The 20,214-nt window shown below is 42.5% G+C and overlaps 2 protein-coding genes across 2 annotated transcripts; one reads left to right on the forward strand and one right to left on the reverse strand.

Moving 5' to 3' along the window:
• Positions 1 to 2,394: 2,394 nt before the first annotated feature.
• On the reverse strand, positions 2,395 to 10,163 carry CDC37L1 (cell division cycle 37 like 1, HSP90 cochaperone). The gene is made up of 7 exons (XM_065744145.1): positions 10,026 to 10,163; positions 8,433 to 8,714; positions 7,655 to 7,745; positions 5,239 to 5,354; positions 4,810 to 4,932; positions 4,057 to 4,212; positions 2,395 to 2,998 (listed from the first exon to the last, which is right to left on the reverse strand). Exons 1-7 carry the CDS (start codon positions 10,119 to 10,121, stop codon positions 2,897 to 2,899), a joined length of 966 nt encoding a protein of 321 aa, XP_065600217.1. The 5' UTR covers positions 10,122 to 10,163; the 3' UTR covers positions 2,395 to 2,896.
• Positions 10,164 to 14,227: 4,064 nt separating this feature from the next.
• Positions 14,228 to 14,785, forward strand: LOC136053427 (testis-specific serine/threonine-protein kinase 6-like). The gene is given in 5 exon segments (XM_065744133.1): positions 14,228 to 14,336; positions 14,339 to 14,483; positions 14,485 to 14,556; positions 14,558 to 14,709; positions 14,712 to 14,785. Coding segments are annotated over 5 exon segments (552 nt in total).
• Positions 14,786 to 20,214: the final 5,429 nt, after the last annotated feature.

The following is a 20,214-nucleotide window of genomic DNA, read 5'->3' on the forward strand; positions in this document are numbered from 1 at the left end:
TACTGTTTTAATAGTCCAGATAATGCAGACACTGCTATTCTTCAGTGCATTATTATTATTATTATTACTATTTTTTAATCCTCACCAGTCTGAGAGTTTCAAGAAGGGTAAGCAGAGCCTGAGGATGAAAAAACTCCACCTGGGCTGTGTCTGAGGTAGCTGCCTTTTCTTGCTAATACAAGTCTGTCTCCTTTTGCACTGATTCTTGTCAACTGCAGAGCTGTCATACCTTGTGTAGCTTCACTATTGTCAATATTTAGTAAGTCTAAAAGAAGATAGATGCTGCAGAATTTGTAAAGCCTTTCCATTACATTTTTGCTTATTTCTGCATAAACAAACTATGCTTGCTTTCTTGCCCTCGATATGGTTTGAGACATTCCCCCCACAAGTCAACCAATTTTAATTAGTCATGTAAAAATAACTTCCAGTGTATCACAGATTGCTAGATAAGTGTGGCTGTACTGTTAGTGGTAGCAATTACAAATCACTGTGCACTGTACATTGTGCTTATTACATTTGTGTATAATAGGCATTCAATTAAAGAACAACCTGAAGCTACTAGTTTCCCTTAATTATTAAGTTAAGATGCAGTGTTTACTTCTTCCTCTCTAGAATGACTGTCAGATTTTACACGCACTTAATACACTTGACTGCTGAAGATAGGTATATGTAATTTCTGTCTGAGACAGAGCTTCTGCTCCTTTATCTTCAGTTTGTCAGCAAAGGAACTGGTAGGGAACAAACACTAGGCACAAGAAAAAGTATTTCCAATTGAGCAGATGTTCTTGTTTTTGCTACTGCAATTGAACTAGTAACTGTGGTCTATACTGTAAACTTAAAGAGTTTGTTCTATTTTCAGCCAAACAAATCTCAGAATAGCTTTAGCCTGAATCTGTCTGAATCAACTGTAATTAGACTGGTCAAGCTACTAGGAGTCTAGATACCTTCCCAAACTTATTATTAGATCAATACAGTTAAAGTACCAGGAAACCTGTAGCACTGTTTGAAATGTAGGTTAACTTAACTGGTATACTTTGAATACAGTACAGATTTTTATATGTAGAACTGCTGTAGCAGTAGAAAAGCAGGGTAGAATTCTGTATTGCAGAGGTTCCGTAGAATGCGTTAAAACAGGGTTTAGACTTCCAGTTCCTAAAACAATGCATTTAATAAATTTCCACTTTAACTGCTTAAACGGACAATTTCATTAACTCACTTTAGTACCATATGAATTCCCTTTGAAATCCTTTAAGACATGTTACCATGACACAGCTTTCTACTGAAATATGAAGATTGCTCTAAAAGTAATGCCTCCTACTTTATTATGTTGGCCTTTAATGTCAGAGTCAGAAGGTGATGGTATGACAACAGAAATTGAACCTTCCCATCAGCGTTCTGTTACATTTTATTTTCTATGACAGATGGCAGCAGAGTGGCAGTCTGACAGAATGAAATCACAGAATCTTAGGGGTTGGAAGGGACGTCAATTGATCACCGAGTCCAACCCCCCTGCCAAAGCAGGTTCCGTACACCAGGTCACACAGGTAGGCGTCCAGGCAGGTTTTGAATATCTCCAGAGAAGGAGACTCCACACCCCCCTGTGCAGCCTGTGCCAGTGCTCCATAACCCTCACTGTAAAGAAGTTCCTGCGCACATTCGTGTGGAACCTCCTGTGCTGCAGTTTCTGTCCATTCCCCCTTGTCCTGTCTCCATACACTGCTGAAAAGAATCGGACATGGAAGTCCATATGAAGCAAAGGTGTGTCACTGAATTCCTACATGCAGAAAAAAACTGTACTCAGTGATATTCACTGACACTTGCTGAACTTATGGAGACTGAACAGTGGATGTGAAAACTGCAAGACAGTGGGTGGCACTTCTCAGCTGTGGTAACTGAGGGTCACCTCCACTGGTAGAGATTTTTAAAGGATTACATGCAGGCTTTTGTTCCTGGGTAATGAAAATGCAAACCTGATAGTGGTGACTACTGTGAAAAATAGTGTTTAGTAGCTACTTTGAAGCTAACAATGTACTCTATCAAATAGTGTTACCGCGCTCTTTTATCTGTTGAAGTTGCCATATAACTAAGTAAAAAGGCATTACTTTCAGAGCAACCTACATATTTTCCTAACTCTGGTACACGAAGTTCTCCCTGTCCCATCATCAACTAATTCTCCCCATGCAGAGACTTGGCTTTAAAAAAATATTTCAAGTTATTCTTAGAAAAATGAGAATCAGAACCTGAGGTCATACAACTTGGCACTCATACATAGACAAGTGTTGCTTATGTTTTAGGACAAAACCAAGTTTTTAATGAAGAGCAATGTGTGACATTTAAATCCCCTTAGTAGAGGTAGAAACCCAGTGTTTCAACCTAATCCATCCAGATATGAAATACTGATACCAGATACTGATTTATTGCTATTAGTGATAACCAAATTTGAGAGCTTATAATATGAACAAGGTAGCATAAATACAGTTGTGATCTCCAATTCTAAGTAAGACATCCACATCTGTAGTAAGACAAAAGCAGATTCTAACAAGAATCCACTGCTTCTTGTAAACATTGTATTTGTGCAGATTCTTTTTTCATACTTTCGATTTCTAAAGTTACGAAAGGCAAGGTTAGTAGCAGAAAACACATCCAGTTTCACATTCAGCAATATGAGAACCCTGCTCTTCAAGGACAACCAAAAACCTAGCAGCACATTTTCGAACAATATTACAAGTTTTTTCTGAATTACCCACCCCCCTTCAACCCACCCCCAACAAAAAACAACAACAAATCTGACACCAAAAATAAAGTGCAGTACCCAGAAAAATAAGTGTCAAGAAAATAGCCATGTTCTTTCCTTTGTTAAGAAAAAAAAAGGTACTTGGCCTCAGTCTTAACAATACTATACTGTGTCCATCATTTTGGATTCTTCTTCATCTCTTTGTATCACAGAGTTTAAACTGCAGAGATTTGTGTTTATGGAACCTTGTAGATCAACTGTGTTCTGCAACAGATGAAAAATTGACATCTTAATTCCCCACAACTGGAGGGAGAAAGGAGAACTTTTAGCTTGAAGGTAGACTCTTCATGTTGTCTATTTTAAGATGAGAAATATGCAATACTAATAAAACAAGCTTATAAATAAAATTCATTTACTAGTAGTACTGCACTGTGTTAAAATGCCTTTTTTTTTTTTTTTTTGTTAAATTAACTAGCATAGATTGTGTTTTGGTGTCAGTATTTCTAGCACTTGGCTATACATTAACTGGAATTCAGCTGTGGATCTTACCTGAAAGGTACTTCAATCAAGTTATTTCAGTAGTTTCAACTGCATCTCCTTCCCTAATACCTCATTTTCAAAAATCTTTTAAGTTGCTTCTTCATTCTGGGATGTGGTCATCACTAGTACTCTAATATTAAGCAACCTTAAGTTTTCATCTATGACAACAGGAGATCTTCAGGCTTCACTTAGCTGAAGTATCGTATAAATTGCATTAATCATTTTACTCTGAAAGCCTCTTTCACTGCTTCTGGCAAGGTATGAATATAGTTCTAGCATTGCATCAGATCTATGATGCAGCATTTCTTTTTCAACAAAAAGGGAAAGGTGCTGAACATTGGCTTTTCACCTTCTCCTGATACTGAGTTCATAGAATCACCAAGATTTGAAAAGACCTCCAAGATCTAGTCTAACTGTCCACTCACCACCAATACTTCCCCACTTCTCCTAATATCCAACATGAACCTCACCTGGTGCAACTTGAGGCTATTCCCTCTAGTCCTGTTATTAGTTAGGCAGAAGAAAAGCCTGACCTCTGCCTTGACAAAACCTCCTTTCTGTTAGTTGTTGAGAGCTATACAGTCTCCCCTGATCCTCCTCCAGACAAATTCCAGCAAGCACAAAGAAAGCATATATATGCCCTGCAAATTGATAATACTGGATGTTGTATCTTGAGCACTCTGTTCTAGGAATAATCCTCTTTATTTCAGAAAGATAAAGCTTCTCAACATAGGATCTAATCCTAATTTAGTTAAATTAATTTCTGGAAGTAATACACTTACCTGTGGCAAAGATGTCAGCTGTTCTACAAGACTAGGATTGATAGTGGGATTATATAGTAAGATAGCCTGAAAGCTATCTGACTGGGACCAGATTCTCACTCTTGTCTTGAATGCCTCAAGTTCACTTTTAAATGCCTCAAAATAGCCTTCTCCTGTCTGCAAAGAGAAAAAGTTAAGTATTTTCACTTCAAAACAGATTTGCTTATGAATTGTAAGCTGTTTGTTTACTGAAAAAGTGATGAACAATATCAGTCACTTTAAAAATGAAAATTTAGGTAGGATTTCTTTTTAAGACTAACTGCAGTAATTAGGCATAGAAGTAAAGTCATATATTCATCTAAAGACATGTAAAAATAAATCTCATTTTAGCCCTTCCTTTATTACCTTTAGAAAAGCAGGTACTTGTTCTAACATTCTGTCCAAGAGAAAAGCATAAGCTGACTCATTCAGTCACCAGGACTTCTTAAAGGAGTTAACTGAATTCCTATTAATGCCGTATTAAGATCCATTAGACATGAATAACTGAATACAGTCTATAGCAAACCACAGTTTGAGTCTTCCTACATTTCTCCTGCATTTTCAACATAGGAGTTACAACAACATACCAATAAAGAACTGCTAATAAAAAATTTCCCCATAATACTTGGTCAATAAAATAATTAACATCTTCTCGCTAGGAAGAAGTTTTCTCTAAAATCCTGGTCCCTTGTAAAACATTAGGAGTTTCTACCATCATTATACAGACAGACTTACTTTGGCTTTTTGGAAAAAGAGACGAAAACAGCCTCTTGGATCCACGTTGCAGTTTTTGGCAATTTCTATAATAAACTGCATTACTACTGCTTGGTGTGCTACTTGTTCCATCAGAGCTCTTTTCTGTGGAAAAAAAAAAGTTAAAAGAATTTACATACATTTCCTGTAACTATGTTTATAGAATTCAGCATAAATTTGTTTTATTAGCTAAAGTGATAAGAACTGAGGGTGACAGAAATAAGGGGGGCTGTGAGTTCACTGAAACTAGACCTAATGCAACAACATTTTATGTAGTTTGTTTGGTATTGTTTTTTTCTTCCCCAATTAGAGTAAGCAAGAGGGGAGATGAACAGCTAATGAAGTTGTGCAGCTTTTCCACAGTGCAAGTGGGAAACTGTACACTTTCAAACAAGTTAAAAATCTTCATACCTGTTCAGCTTCTAGATGAAAGCACCATAACATGAGATATTTAGATGTTTCTTCACTTACAAGATATGGGTGGTCAGACAGAAATCTTTGACTATCATCCCATCTTCTCATCATACCTAATTAGAGAAACATAGGTTAAGATACTTGAAATGGATATGTGACATTCAGGCCTTGTAGCATGTCCAGAGAAGGGCAACTAAGTTGGTGAGGGGTCTGGAGCACAGGCTTTACGAGGAGTAGCTAAGGGAGCTGGGATTGTTCAGTCTGAAGAACAGGAGGCTCAGGGGAGACTTTACTGCTCTCTGTAACTACCTGAAGCAAGGTTGTACTGAGCTGGGGTTGTACTGGTCTCTTCTCTCATGTAACTAGCAACAGGACTAGAGGGAATGGCTTCAAGTTGCACCAGGGGAGATTCAGGCTGGATGTTAGGAAATACTGCTTTTCTAAGAGTGGTCAGGTGCTGGTATGGGCTGCCCAGGGAGGTGGTGGAGTCACCAGCCGTGTAAGCATTCAAGGAACATTTACACACTGTACTGAGGGACATGGTTTATAGAGAACTATTGGTGGTAGGTGGATTGTTGGATTGGATGATCTTGTAGGTCTTTTCCAACTTTGGTGACTCTAGGATTCTGTGACTGCACCACACAGCTTGGTATCATATGCAGACTTTTTCAGGATGTGCTCAGTCTCACTGCTGATGTCGTTGTTTAAGATGTTAAAGATCACCGGTACTGACACCTCAGGGACACCATTTGTTGCTTAACTCCATCCTGACACTGAGCTACTGACCATTACTGTCAGTGTATGATCTCACAACCAGTTCCTTGAGCACTGAACAATCCATCCATCAAACCCGTGTCTTTCTAATTTGGAGAGAAAGATATGGGGAACTTTGTCAAAGGCCTTACTGAATTCCAGACAAATGACATCAGTGGCTCCTCATCTACTGACACAGTTACACCATCACAAAAAGCAACAAGATTGGTGAAGCAGGACCTGCCCTTGGTGAAGCCATGCTGGTTGTTCTCACTTCCCTCTCTTCTACATGCCTGAGCACAGCTTCCATGTGGATCTGCTCCATCATATTCCCCACCACTGAGCTGAGGCTATAAATCCAAAATCAGTAAATCAGTAGTTCCCTGGGTCATCATTTCTACCCTTTTTACAAATGGATACAACTTCACCTTTTTTCCAGTTACTAGTGACTTCACCAACTGTGATGACTTATCAGATATCAATGAGAGTGGCTTGGTGACAACATACACCAACTCCTTCAAGACTGTGGAATATCTCATCAAGATGCACACCCTCATGGATGTTCAGGTTCCTCAGCTGGTCACAAAACTGATTTTCATGTACAGCTGCATCCCCCAGTTGCCACTTTCCAAAGCATCCACATATTAGATGTGTGAGAAGTTTGAAAGAACATTAATACGTAACATCCTTTTTTGCTAGGAACTTAAGTATTTTGAATTAAAACATGACTTTGACTAGAAGAGGTAAAAAAACAAGGTGACACGTGCAGGAAGGTTGTTTCTACAATTGCTTAATCTGAATTTAGACAAAGTAACTGCCCAACTCTTGATCAGGAAACAAAATAAAGCCAATTTATTCTGCTGAAATTCACAGCACAGGAGACATCTTCTGATTATGCTGTCATTACACTGAGCAGTTCAGGTATTTGATAGTGTATGCCTACTGCTACTATTTACATACACATGACAGTGTTGTGCCTCAATCTGAGATCCCTAGAAAGCCAAACAGTTAAGTAAAACTCAGCTTATACAACCAGATGTATTTTTCCAACTCAGACCAATTCTTCACTGTTCTGAAACTCCAAATACAGCTATACTACATAACTGTCTGTAAAAACAGCCTGCAACAAAAAATGGTAAGTACTTAGCAGGACCACCACATTTTCCGATTACAAAATGAGCTCTGATTAGAGGTTCAACAATTACAGTGGAGCTAAAGTGACACCTAGTGGATAGAAGCGTATAATTTTAACAAACATGAAATTCTGTGCACATACGCACTCACAGTGTATGTCTGCAGATAATTAACAGTCATTCGCCCTGCAACTTAATAGCCAGCTGTTTAATAAAAGGAGACAGCTACAGACGTTCCCAAGCACATTTCTAAGCAAAAAAAAAAAAAAAAGTTACTAAAATTTCAGTTTTAACATCTTAGGCTTATTTCAGTAATTGTTTTTAGTTAAAGATCTTACTGATCACAGGTGCTAACAAACAGTGTACACCTTATTTCACTTTGAAATGATTACCTGTCCTGATAAAATAAAGCTTGATAGTCTGTTAGTCAGATGTTTCATTTGTTAGCATTTGTTCTGTTCAGTGAGAAAACCTTCATAAAGTTCACAGAAATTTTAACTGGAAAATGTTAGAAAAAGCACACTTACCAAAGTGTCTAATTTTTTGTTCATGTTTTTTCATAAACGATTCAGCTGCATCTTCATCTTCTGTTTCTTTTCTCTTTTGATTAATAAAACTCTGAGGAAGACAAAGACTGTAACTAACACAGAAATCTCCATACATACCTTCTTGTGATATATGTAATTATTATATGTCAGCATGTTATCCTCTAAACAAAGATGTTCTAATTTAAGAGTCATATCACAAACTTGAGAAGGTTTTCTTTAAAACAAGCCTATTACCTAATAAAAGACTTGGAAAGTTGACTAGCCAAAAAAAAAAATTCAGAGGAAATTCTGTACTCAAGAAGGCACATACTTAATATTGCACAAGAATAACGTACCCTGAAACCCTGATGAATCTCAATTGGTGAAAATATGAGATATGCTAACTGTTTTTATTTCAAATTGACCTGTGAAAACAAAGCAGATGGTCAACTTGAAAAGAGTTTGTGCTAAATAAGTTGTATTTTCGCATTTGAGAATCTGGCACACCAGAGAAGCACTCTTGGTGTGAATAAGCTATTATCTGACCTAGTTTGGTAGGTAATATATATACTCTATGATCATGCAAGTTCTGATCTCCACTTCTGGTGGAGAAATGTCACCCAGATGTTAGCAGGAGTGTAGTTAGCTCCCTTCCATGAGGCAAAATAAAAATAAACAAGAAAACATTTAACACACCTTATGATTTTGCACTCAAAACTAACAAGTGTAATGAAAAATGAGGGTAATGTGTTTTCATGCACAATGAAACAGGCCATACCTTATTAAACACCTCCTTACTAACAAGATCTGTGTTCCACAGGTCCTGTCTTTCCCCCTGGTTTAGTGCTTCTTCTTTTCTTCGCCACTCTTCCTCTCTCCATCTCAACTCTGCAACTTCAGTCTTTGCTTGAGCATGTTCTTGATCGAAGGACTCTGCGTTATGCAGTGCTAAGCTATCAAGTTTTTGCTGGGCTTCTGCAAGATTCCATGTACATTCTACAGAGTGCTTCACAAACTCTTTCTCTTTTTGGCAGGCTAATTCAATCTCTTGGCTGTAGGTCTGTGAGGAAAATCAGACATGATCTTTATGGAGAGAAAACCAGTAAGTCTGCAAATTGCATAGGAGCAGACAGGCTTAAATGATAAAGATAAAGCTGATGTGGAAGGCATCTTAGAAAAAGCATTCCATCTTCAGGAGTAATTAACTACGGTTAAGTACAGGTGGGATTTTGGGATGGCACTGCTTCAAGCTATTTTATAAGCGTTGTTAGCAATATCTTGAATCAGGTACTGCTATCAATAATATTCCTACAGTCTTAAGACCATTTCCAACACAGCTGAAGGGTCCTCCTGTGATCTCCCTCTGGCTGCAATGCTAGCGACAGACAAGTATGAGAACACTTGGATATATATACTTTGAACACATACTTCTGAGAAGTATCAGTTTTGAGATGTAAGATAACAACAGTTAAGTAATTGCCTGCATTCCCATGCGGACAAGTTCAACAGATGGCCAACATCTTTCTCTGAACTGACAAGTGAAAACAGAATGTGAGTTATGAAGTGGCTGAGGCTCAACACAAGCATACCCTTTTTGATCAAATCTACCAAAGGCGCCATGACTTGTAGCTAGGAAAGAACAACCTCTTCAGCACCAGCACTCACACTGCTTCCAGACGTATTCTGGGAATTCCTGCTCAGCAATCTAAGAGTGCTCTGCAATACACCCACTGCTGTGCCTTCTCAACCCTCTCCACACACATTCATTCCTCAGCCTATGGGTTTCCTTATGAAACCCAGGGTGCCGGTAACGTCTGGCTCAGGCACATAAAGGCCAACAGAATTTGTGAAAGCATACGTGGGGGGAGCTCTCTTATACCTCAAAGTTCTGTGCCAACTCACTGGAGCGTTTCCCTTCTCAAACGGAGATGAAAACGTCGCTGTTTGGAGAACTCGGTAACGGCTGCTTCTCGCACGTGATGCAGGTTAATAACACACGAACACGCAGTATTCCCGGCAGCGAACTTAGGCCGGCATGCAGGAAGGCACACGGGCCACGCACCCGGCGTTCACAGTTCGATGCCGGCACCACTTGGGCCCAGCTGTCCCCGTGCCTCCTACCAGCCGTGAAACCGTTACCCACGGGTAACGCCGGACGCCAGCCCCCACCCTCCGCCCGCCCTCCCCACTCGCCCCGTGGCAGCCGAGCGGCCCGAGTCGCCCCGGCCTCTGCGGCCGCCTCTCCACCGCAGGCCGGAACCGGGCGGGGCGGCGGGGCCAGTGGTGCTAAGGCGCCCCGCGGCGGCCGGGGAATCGCTCCCCCCCCGGTGGGGGCTGCGGCGGCGCGCGATGCCGGCAGCTCGGTGCGTACCTGCAGGCGCTGTCGGGAGTTCGGAGACAGCTCCCGCTGCTCGTCCTCCTCCACCGCGGGGCTGCCGTCCCGGTGCCGCGGGAGCCACAGCGCCATGCTGGCTGTGAGAAGCGCCGCTCGCCACCCCCGGCTGTTCGATCGCTCACCGGAAGCGAGGCCGCGCACCACTTCCGGCAATAGCTAGCGGAGGGCCGCGCTGACACCGCTCAGTGCTCTGCCCCCAAGGCCGGCGGGCGGGGCTTTCTGCAAGGCGTGCCGCGCCGCGCCGCGCCGCGCCGGCTGAGCGCGGGAAGGGCTCGGGGGTTGGCTGTCAGTTACCCACGTAGAGCCGCGCGTATGACCTCGCGGTGCCCCTCTTGCTGTTGTGCGGGGGAGAGCAGGCTGAGAAAGAGGAGCGTGTAACGGGGTCGCCATGGCAACGTGGTCGGGCGCGCGCCTCGCCGAGCGCTGCCGCCACAGGTACAGGGAAACTGCGTGTAGGAGCTGGCGTCCACCCCAGAGTACGGTGTGCATATGTTAGAAGGTCGCTCCGATTGTAATGCAGCCTTTGTTTCCCCGGGAATGACAACGGATACAAATTGCACAATAGCACAACTCGATAGAGCACATTCTGAGCTAATATTTTTCACTAATATTTTTTCAACGTAGTCACAACCATTAGATGCACTTTCACCAGCAATGATCGTGGTCTTGCGTGCCACGCTCGTTAAGGTCTCCACCTCTGGTGGAGGTGGATTGTTGTTGCTGTCACCGCTTCTGAAACCACTGCCTCATTTTGCTCACATCCCCATAGCACTCAGCAGGCATTGATGAACACCTGTCAGTGAGTGCCATTTTTTTTTCCACATGGAGTGTGGAAATAATAAGTGGCACATCTTTGCTTCATACGCTCTTCCACGTCAGAGACAGTGTTCTGTCAGACTGCTCCTCTGCTGCCATCTGTTGCACAACACCAAAATGTAAAGGAGTACTGGGCGAAAGGCACAACTGCTGCCATTCCACCAACGTCCACCTCTGACATTCTGGGCCAACATAATAAAATAGGTTGCATTACTTTCAGAGCAGCCCTTGTAGACACACACCTTCTGCTGTTAGTGCTGCATGTCCACTTCCTGGAGGTCCTGGGAAGCTCTCAGTTTTTAAACAACTGGTTTCTCACCTGGAATCTGGAAGGTAACAAAATATGAGGTTGCACCTTGGCAGTAAAGATTAAGATACAAAGATTGAGATATACCTGCACCATAGCAGTATTTCTCATTGACAGTGCATTTAACTCTTCCTCCAAAAATAGAGGTTCTGTAGTGTGACAGCTTCTCTAGGAAGAGAGTACAAGGAAGAACTTACATTAAATGTGGAGTTTTTCTTGACGTATTATGTTCACTTAATTAAGGGGACTATTTCAGTTGTGCAAATTAATTATATCATAGAATCATAGAATGGCTTCCGCTGGAAGGGCTTATCCAGTCCCAATGCTATGCATATTGCCACCCACTAGATCAGGCTGCTCAAGGCCTGTGCAACCTGGCCTTGAACACCTCTAAGGGTGGGGCATCCACAGCTTCTCTTGACAGCCTGTGCCAGTGCCTTTCTGAAAAATTTCCCCGACTTCTAACCTAAGCCTCCTCTCTTTTAGTTTAACAGTATTCCCCATTGTCCTATCACTATCAGACAGTATAAGAATTCATTATCCCTCTTCATAATAAGCTCATTTTAAATACTGGAAGGCCGCATTGAGGTTTTCATTAAACCTTTTTTTTTTCAGACTGAACAAACCCACCTCCCTCGGCCTTTCTGTTGATCTTCATGGCCCTTTTCTCTTCCTGCTTCATGTCCTTCTTGTGCTGAGGACTCTGTTCCCGGACTCAGTAGTGCAGATAGAGCCTCAAAAGGATAGAGCAGAGAGGGACAGTCACCTCCCTCGCCCTGCTGGCTGCCCCTTTTCTTGATGCAGCTCAGGATACTGTTGGCCTTCTGGGCTGCAAGTATGCACTGCTAGCTTGTGGAGTGATGGCATCAGTGCTGCACTTGAGCTGGGCCAATCCTGGGTATTTATCCAGGTGGAGGAAGAACTGGAGAGCAGCCATGCAGAGAAGGACTTGGAGGTCCTGGTGGACAAGAAGCTGGACATGAGCCAGCAGTGCATGCTTGCAGCCCAGATGGCCAACTATATCCTCAGCTGCATTAAAAATGAGGTGGCCTGCAGGGAGAGGGAGGGGATTGTCCCCCTCTACTCAGCTCTTGTGAGGCCCCATCTGGAGTACTGCATCTAGGCCTGGGGCCCCCAGCACAAGAAAGACACAGAACTCTTGAACGGGTCCAGAGGAGGGCCACTAAAATGATCAGAGGGCTGAAGTACCTTTCCTATGAAGAAAGGTTGAGGGAACTGTGCTTATTTAGCTTGAACAAGAGAAGGCTCCAGGAAGACCTTATTGTGGCCTTCCAGTACTTGAAGGGAGTGCATAAACAGGAGGGGGAATGGCTATTTAGATGTGTTAGTAGTGATAGAACAAGGGGAAATGCTTTTAAACTAAGATAGGAGATTGAAGTTAGGTATTAAGAGGAATTTTTTCACTCAGAAGGTGGTAATGCACTGGAAAAGGTTGCCCAGAGAGGTTATGGCTGTGTCATCCCTGAAGGCATTCAAAGCAAGGCTTTATGTGGCTCTGGGCAGCCTGGTCTGGTGGTTGTCAACTGTGCCCACAGCAGGGGGGATGAAACTGGACGATCTTTAAGGTCCTTTTCAACCCAGGTAATTCTGTGCTTCTATGATACGATTCTGTGTCAAGCTTCTCATTTACCAGAATAATAGAATCTTTAAGGTTGGAAAATACCTCCAAGATCATCTACTCCAGCCATCAACACATCACTGCCATGCCCACTAAAACATGTCCCTCAGTTACACATCTGCTCTTTTCTTGAAAACCTCCTGAGATGATGACTCCACCACTTCCCTGGGCAGCCTTTCCAAGGTGCTAGAACTCTCTAAGAAATTCTTCCTAATAGCTAAGCTGAACCTCCCCTGATGCAACTTGGAGCCTTTAGCTCTTGTCCTGTCACTAGTCACATAGGAGAAGAGGCCTTAGTCCCACCTTAGTACAAATTCCTGTTAAGTAGTTATAGAGAGCAGTATTGTCTCCCCTGAGCCTTTTCTTCTCCAGACTAAACAATCCCAGTTCGCTCAACTGCTCCTCATAAGACTTGTGCTCTATCTTGTTAGTGAGGGGCCCAAAACTGAGCACGATACTTGAAGAGTGACCTCACCAGTGTCAAGTACATAGGTATGATCATCTCCCTGTTCCTGATGACTACAAGCCAGGATGCCATTGGTCTTCTTGTCCACCTGGGCATACTGCTGGCTCATGTTCAGCCTTCTGTAAACTAGCACCCCCACATTCCTTTACTCTGCACAACTTTCCAACCACTCTGCCCCAAGCCTGGGGTGCTGCATGGGGTTATTGTGAATGAAGTGCAGGACTCAGCACTTGGTCATGTTGAATGATGTATGATGTTCCTGTGTTTCACTCCTGAGAACAATTGTCCACAAGTATATGTACTGCCAGAAGTTATGATGTGAATAAGGTGTGATTACAAAGCGAGGGATGTTTTTCTCTGGTAATATAGTTCTTATGGAAGTCTAGTAAAACAACATGATCAAATTTTTGAGTTGTGTATTTGATTGAAGCTCTGTACCTTCCATTTGAAATTTTGCAGGTAATGTGAACTTGAAAAATGGTGGGGTGTTGACTGGGTGGGCTGTTGCTGCTTGGGAACTAGCTGAGCATCTACTGGTGGCTGGTGAGCAATTGCTTGTGCATCATTTGTTTTGTGTATACATATTATTCTAACTATCATATTTTTTTCCTCTTCCTTTTCTGTCTTAGTAAATAGTTTTTATTTCAACCCCTAAGTTCTACATGTGTTATTTTTTTTTCTTATTCTTTCCCCCATCCCACTGAGAGCTGGGGGAGGGAGTGAACATCTGTGTAATACTTAGCTATGAGCCAGGTTAAACCACAATGAATGGTGACCCACCGGAACCCCTTGACATCACAGTAAGGTGCTACCTGGGTGAGCCCTACCTGACACCTGTGGGACTGCTGTGGGAGAGTGAAGATCAACAACAGACAGACTTTGATGAAGTCCATCTAGATCATCCAACATGCTAAAAACTGATGTAGGCGAGAAATTGCAAGTGGGGTTTCATGCTGAGTCCGACCTTAGGTGAGGACTGCTACTCCAAGGTGAAAGCAGCTATTTCCACCCCCCAAAGAAGTCCCATTAGCTATTAAGGTGTTGTACTATCAAGACTGCGTAGAACTTTGTGCCCAGGGGTGTCTCCATCCTATGTGAGCTCCATCATCCTCAAAACGTGCATGTCTTTGATATTATTGAGTTGAACAATAGGAAGGTTTACATTGTGACAGAGGTGGCAGCCACTGACTTGCTACAGCAGGTGCTGGGACATCTTTTCACAGACTGTGTGGGCCATGCACTACCTGCATGACAACAACTTGGTGCACTGGGATCTTAAGCGAGAACATATTGCTCAATGACAGTGTCTCCCAGGCCAAACTCACTGCCTTTGGTTTCTGCAGGAGTATCAACAGCTACTTTGACCTGAGCACCACTTTATGCATCTCAGTAGCCTGCATTCCCCAAGAGGTGCTGCTGTGTAACCCCTACAGTGCCAGAGAAGTATGGTGTGGAGCTTGGGGGTGATCCTTTTTCTTGTGGTGACTGGCTGCATGCAGACATCTTGAAACTCATTCTCAAATTCCTTTATCAAAATGGAAAGCAAGTTTGCGGCTTTTTTTGTTTTTTTTTTTTTTTTTAATCTGTTCACAGGACTGTGCTTAGCCACCATGTCAAACTGCATACAATTGCCATAACTTGAATTTGCCATAATTTAAGTTTCATTTTGAATACTATTATGGTTTGGAACATAGAACAGATAAGTTGATTTTCAGCTTGAAGATGCATATTTAACTCATTTCAATCAAATACACCAACAATGCTACATCTGTAAGCCATTTGTGATCTTCTAGCACAAATTTTCTGTTTGATTCCATAAATGACTTGATTTCATTTGGAAAATGTTTTTTGCATTTTACCCTGACTTAGCCTCCTTAATTTAGGAAAGTAAATGATGTCCTTATAATCAACATCCATACTTCTAAGGAGTTCTCAGAATTGGTGATAATTCAGCCCTATGGAGTTCATGAAATTCACAGTTTTGATAATAAATTGCACAGCACTGATGATAAATTGCACAGCATTATCCATTTTTAAAGCTTTTACATGTAAGTTTTCTTGTTGCGTGATGATATTTCATCAAAAGTAAAGTGTCAGCGCCAAATATATTGTCTTCTATTACTTTTATAAACTCTTTTTTTCAAGCAACACAGGGATGCCATCAGTAGCTGTACCAGATGTTGACAAAGATTAAAGAAAATGACTTTAATGTCATTTTACTGCTTCATACAAATCAAGAGATTTAGTTCTGTCTTTTTTCATCCATTTCTCCAGTGACGTAATATTTGTTAACAGTAATTCTAATAAAAATGTCTAGTTAAGCTATATCTGTAGCATCGTTTCATTGGTTGCCAGTAGCATGAGATTTGAAATTAGCAGACTTACTCTCCCAATTTTTTGAGATAGATTTCCCTATTTCTTCAGTTTGTCTGGCTATAGTCTGGTGTGACAAATTGATTTTAGAAAAATCCATTATTTTTATCAGGACAGATTATATCTGCCATGTTTTCCATCCATTGCTTAACTGTCAGTGAAAAACCATCAGTGAATGGTTTTGTTTTTGTTTTTTTTTTGGAATCAGATTTGCTACCACATGACCAGCTTTTATAACAGACTCTTCATTGTTACTTTTTAAAAATAAAATAAATTGTTTAAGTGACAGACTTCTTTCAGTTCCACTATTTGTCTTTACAAATCATTCAATGAGATGCATCAAATTTAGCAGCATGTTTTGGTGTATGATGTCTTTTCGCATTGTAATTTCTGAAAACTGACACATTTTTCTTACAAGTTAAGCTTAGATTTGTAGATTCATTAGGTTGGAAAGGACCTACAAGATCATCTAGTCCAACCATCCTCCTATCACCATCCCTACCCACTAAGCTATTGAATCAAATCCCTTAGCACCCTCATCTAAATGCTTCTTGAACAGCACTAGGGATGGTGCCTCAACCACCTCCCTAGGCAGGCCATTCCAATGCCTGACCACTCTTTCAGAGAAATTTTTTTTTCCTCAAATCTAACCTAAATCTTTCCTGGCGCAACTTGTGGCCATTCCCTCTCATCCTGTCATTACTTATCAGGGAGAAGAGGCCCACCCCCTCCTCACCACAACCCCCCTTCAGGAAGTGGTAGAGTGCGATAAGGTCTCCTCTGAGCCTCCTCTTCTCCAGACTAAACAATCCCAGCTCCCTCAGCCGCTACTCATAAGACTTGTGCTCCAGACCCCTCACCAGTTTTGTTGCCCTTCTCTGAACACGCTCCAGGGCCTCAATGTCCTTCTTGTAGTGAGGGGCCCAAAACTGAACACAGTACTCGAGGTGCGGCCGCACCAGAGCTGAGTACAGGGGGATGATCACCTCCCTGCTCCTGCTGGCTACACTATTTCTAATACAGGCCAGGATGCTGTTGGCCTTCTTGGCCACCTGGGCACACTGCTGGCTCATGTTAAGCCGAGCATCAACCAACACCCCCAGGTCCTTTTCCTCTCTACATTCTTCAAACCATTCTGCCCCAAGCCTATAGCATTGCATGGGGTTATTGTGGCCAAAGTGCAGGACCCAGCATATGGCCTTATTGAACCTCATCCCATTGAGCTCAGCCCAGCTGTTCAGCCTATCCAGATCCCTCTGAAGAGCCTCCCTACCCTCAGGCAGATTGACACATCCTCCCAACTTGGTGTCATCTGCAAACTTACTGAGGGTACACTCAATCCCCTTGTCTAGGTCATCAATAAAGATATTAAATAAAATGGGCCCCAATACCAACCCCTGGGGGACACCACTCATAACAGGACGCCAGCTGGACTTAACTCCATTAACCACTACCTGCTGGGCATTGTCCTCTAGCCAGTTCTCCACCCAGAGAAGAGTGAACCTGTCCACACCATGGGCTGCCAGTTTCCCCAGGAGAATATTGTGGGAGACTGTGTCAAAAGCCTTGCTGAAGTCCAGGTAGACTACATCAACAGCCTTTCCCTCATCTACCAGTCTGGTCATCCAGTCATAGAAGGAGATGAGGTTGGACAAGCACGACCTGCCCTTTGTGAACCTGTGCTGGCTGGTTCTGATCCCCCGGTTGCCATGCACATGCCGTGTGATCTCCCTCAAGATCATCTGCTCCATAACTTTCCCTGATACCGAGGTCAGGCTGACAGGCCTGTAGTTCCCCGGGTCTTCCTTACGGCCTTTCTTGTAGATGGGAGTCACATTGGCAAGCCTCCAATCTTGTGGGACCTCTCCAGATAACCAGGAATGCTGCTGGAATAGTACCATATTATTTGTCTTGATTAAAAAAAAAAGAAAAAAGGTATTAACTTATCCATTTTTCACTGAACGCTCTTCCTTCATCTTTGATTTTTCTTTTTCTTTTGGATTCTGTTTTGAGATGATGTTAGCGGGGACATTGGACTGGACTCGACTGCATGTGGCCTGTGGGCTGTGAGTTAAACTTGTCTGGTCTAATGTCTCAAGTCTTGTAATTCATGGATAAACCTATCTTTGTTTACAACTGATAGGTAATTCTTGTTTTATGTGTTTTTCAACAAGGTACAATTAACTATTAGGCTTGTTCCTGAAGAGGAATATTTAAACATTTATATAAGATTTTGTGATCTGAAGTTTTGATAATAATGATTATGGCACATCATCTTTCATGTGCACAGTTCTTTCATAGTCTCAGAAGCAGCAACAGCTTATACGAGGTTAGTCAGTTTCAGGCAGTGATCAGCTCTGAGGAGATCAGCTCTGCTACAGGTGTATTTTGCAGGAAAGCAGGGCATTATGGTGTATGAGGGAGATTCTGAAATTGTGGAGACCCCAGGGTGAGGAGAGAGCCACTTAGAACTGCCAGAAGACCCCAACCTTCTCGAGCGAGTGGCTGACAAGTTGTGGACAGAGCTAGGACCAGCAGAGGTGACCACCACACATAAACAGACAGCCCCTAGGAAACATGGGTGACGAGAGGCAAACACGGCATGGCAAGGCTCTGAGACCACAAGGGAGCAGTTTTTGCAGCACTTTGTGCAAACAAGGCTCTGTACCTTGTTTGCAGGTTCACAACCAGGGAAGTGTTCCTGATCTCTGTTGTTATGAAGGTGGGCACTCTCTTGAGGGCTAAAACGGTGCCCCTACCAAAAAATCTTCTGAGAGGTTTTGCACTTGGGTCAGAGTCATCCCAGACATGTATACAGATTGGGAGAAGAACTCCTTGAGATTAGTCCTACTCAGAAGGCTTTTGGGGTGCTGGTTGATGAAAAACTTATCACGAGCCAGCAGTGTATGCTTGTAGCCTGGAAGGCCTGTGGTATTCTGGGTTCCATCCAGAGATGGGTGGCCAGCAGGGTGAGGAAGATGATTGTCCACCTCTATTCTGCCCTCAAGAGACCCCAGCTGGAATATTATTTTCAGGTCTGGGGCCTGCAACACTGAAAAGATATGGAGCTTTTGGAGAGAGTCCAGTGAAGGGCCACAAAGATGATCTAAGGGCTGGAGCACTTCTCTGACTGTGTTAAGAGGGGGAGCTGATGGCATTGTGGGCTGTAGAATGACCAGCTGCTTCCTTGCCCTCAGGCAGACAGGTGGTATCAGATTGTGAGCTTACAGAGCTTCAAAAATCTTTCTCCAAGTCTAGAGCAACCTGAACACTGTCTTATCATTCTTAGTAGCAGCATGCCATAGCCTCACTCTGATCCAGTCCCATACTTCAGAATTGTAAACTGCCTGATTTGTGATCGAGGGGTCACTCTTGGTAGCCCATATAAGCATTTACTGTAAAGGACAGAGGGCACCATCTTTCCCCATTTTTTAAGAATAATTTGAAAAGTAACTAGGACATTCTTTTGTTCCAAAGTCATATTATTCCCCATGGTAATGCAGCCACTTACCTTTATTCAGCAAAAAGAAATTGGAGCGGCTGGAGACAATGAATCCTCAGGTTGCCGCATTTATGTCAATGCCCACCAAGTTTGTCTCAGTGCACCGCTGTACAGGTTGTTCCACATTTAACTCAACGTCCACTGTGTTTTTCTCAGTGCCCGCCACATTTCTCTCAACGCACTCTGCATTTCTCAATGTGTTCAGGCTGGACAGTCTTCAAATTAGGTTAAGTTTCAGGACCCTGATCAGGTGCTAGTTGTTGGTGCTCAGTTGAGTTAGACAGCTCTGTTTTTTATAGCATCAGAATAGATATTTTTTACTGTGTTCAACATACATCTTATATACCATCCACTTACAAACAGCAAGTTCCTCAAACAGCCAATTGGCACCAACTTCTCCCAGACAACACTGATAGAGGATGAAAGGACTCCCAATGGCGACAAGATTAACAGCGCATACTAAAGAATCTCCTGTTTATCCTTAGACACAGTTTACATTCCAGTCTTCCAAGGCTTCACAGTGATCAGGTATGTCAAGGAGTCTGATAAGCTATTTGGTGACTTGCTCAGACTTGCATCTTTCTCCACAGGGCTATATTACTAGTTGTCCATGGCTGTATGTGGTTCATGGACTGTGGGTTGGAACATACCATATAGCCAGTTATTGCTACTTGTCTGTCCTGAACAGTACTTCTGTGAACAGTTCATTTTAACTAAAAGAAGACTTAACAATAAAATCCTGCATATATTTTTAAAAGAATTCATTTGAGATAGGTGATAATATAAGCAGTGGCATTAGCCCTGTTCTAAGCAAATACCTTATTTCATGTGGAAGGTAAGAGAATCTGTTCTTGATCTCACACTTCATTTCTCATTGTGGTAAAGTAATGGAGAGATTACTTCACTGAATGATTTAGACTTGTCCACCTAAAACCAAAGACCTAATAGGAAGATGCAGTTCTTAACATACAAGAACTTGACTGAATGAAAAGTATATTCTTCATAGACAATAATAAATCCACCTGTTTTCCCATTCATAGTCTTCTCCCCCTCCCCCCTCCC

The sequence above is a fragment of the Cyrtonyx montezumae genome, unplaced genomic scaffold, assembly GCF_038088225.1.
Source record: "Cyrtonyx montezumae isolate F1298 unplaced genomic scaffold, pur_monq_1.0 scaffold_30, whole genome shotgun sequence".
Lineage (NCBI taxonomy): Eukaryota > Metazoa > Chordata > Aves > Galliformes > Odontophoridae > Cyrtonyx > Cyrtonyx montezumae.

Bases quoted from the DNA above. Each gene is read 5' to 3' on its own strand.
- CDC37L1 (XM_065744145.1), bottom strand. From the start codon at position 10,121: ATGGCGCTGTGGCTCCCGCGGCACCGGGACGGCAGCCCCGCGGTGGAG. The intron at 8,715-10,025 runs GTACGCACCGAG...TTTTCCTCACAG, and splicing joins ACTCCCGACAGCGCCTGCAG to ACCTACAGCCAAGAGATTGA. The intron at 2,999-4,056 runs GTAAGTGTATTA...CATCTGTTGCAG, and splicing joins AGCTGACATCTTTGCCACAG to AACACAGTTGATCTACAAGG.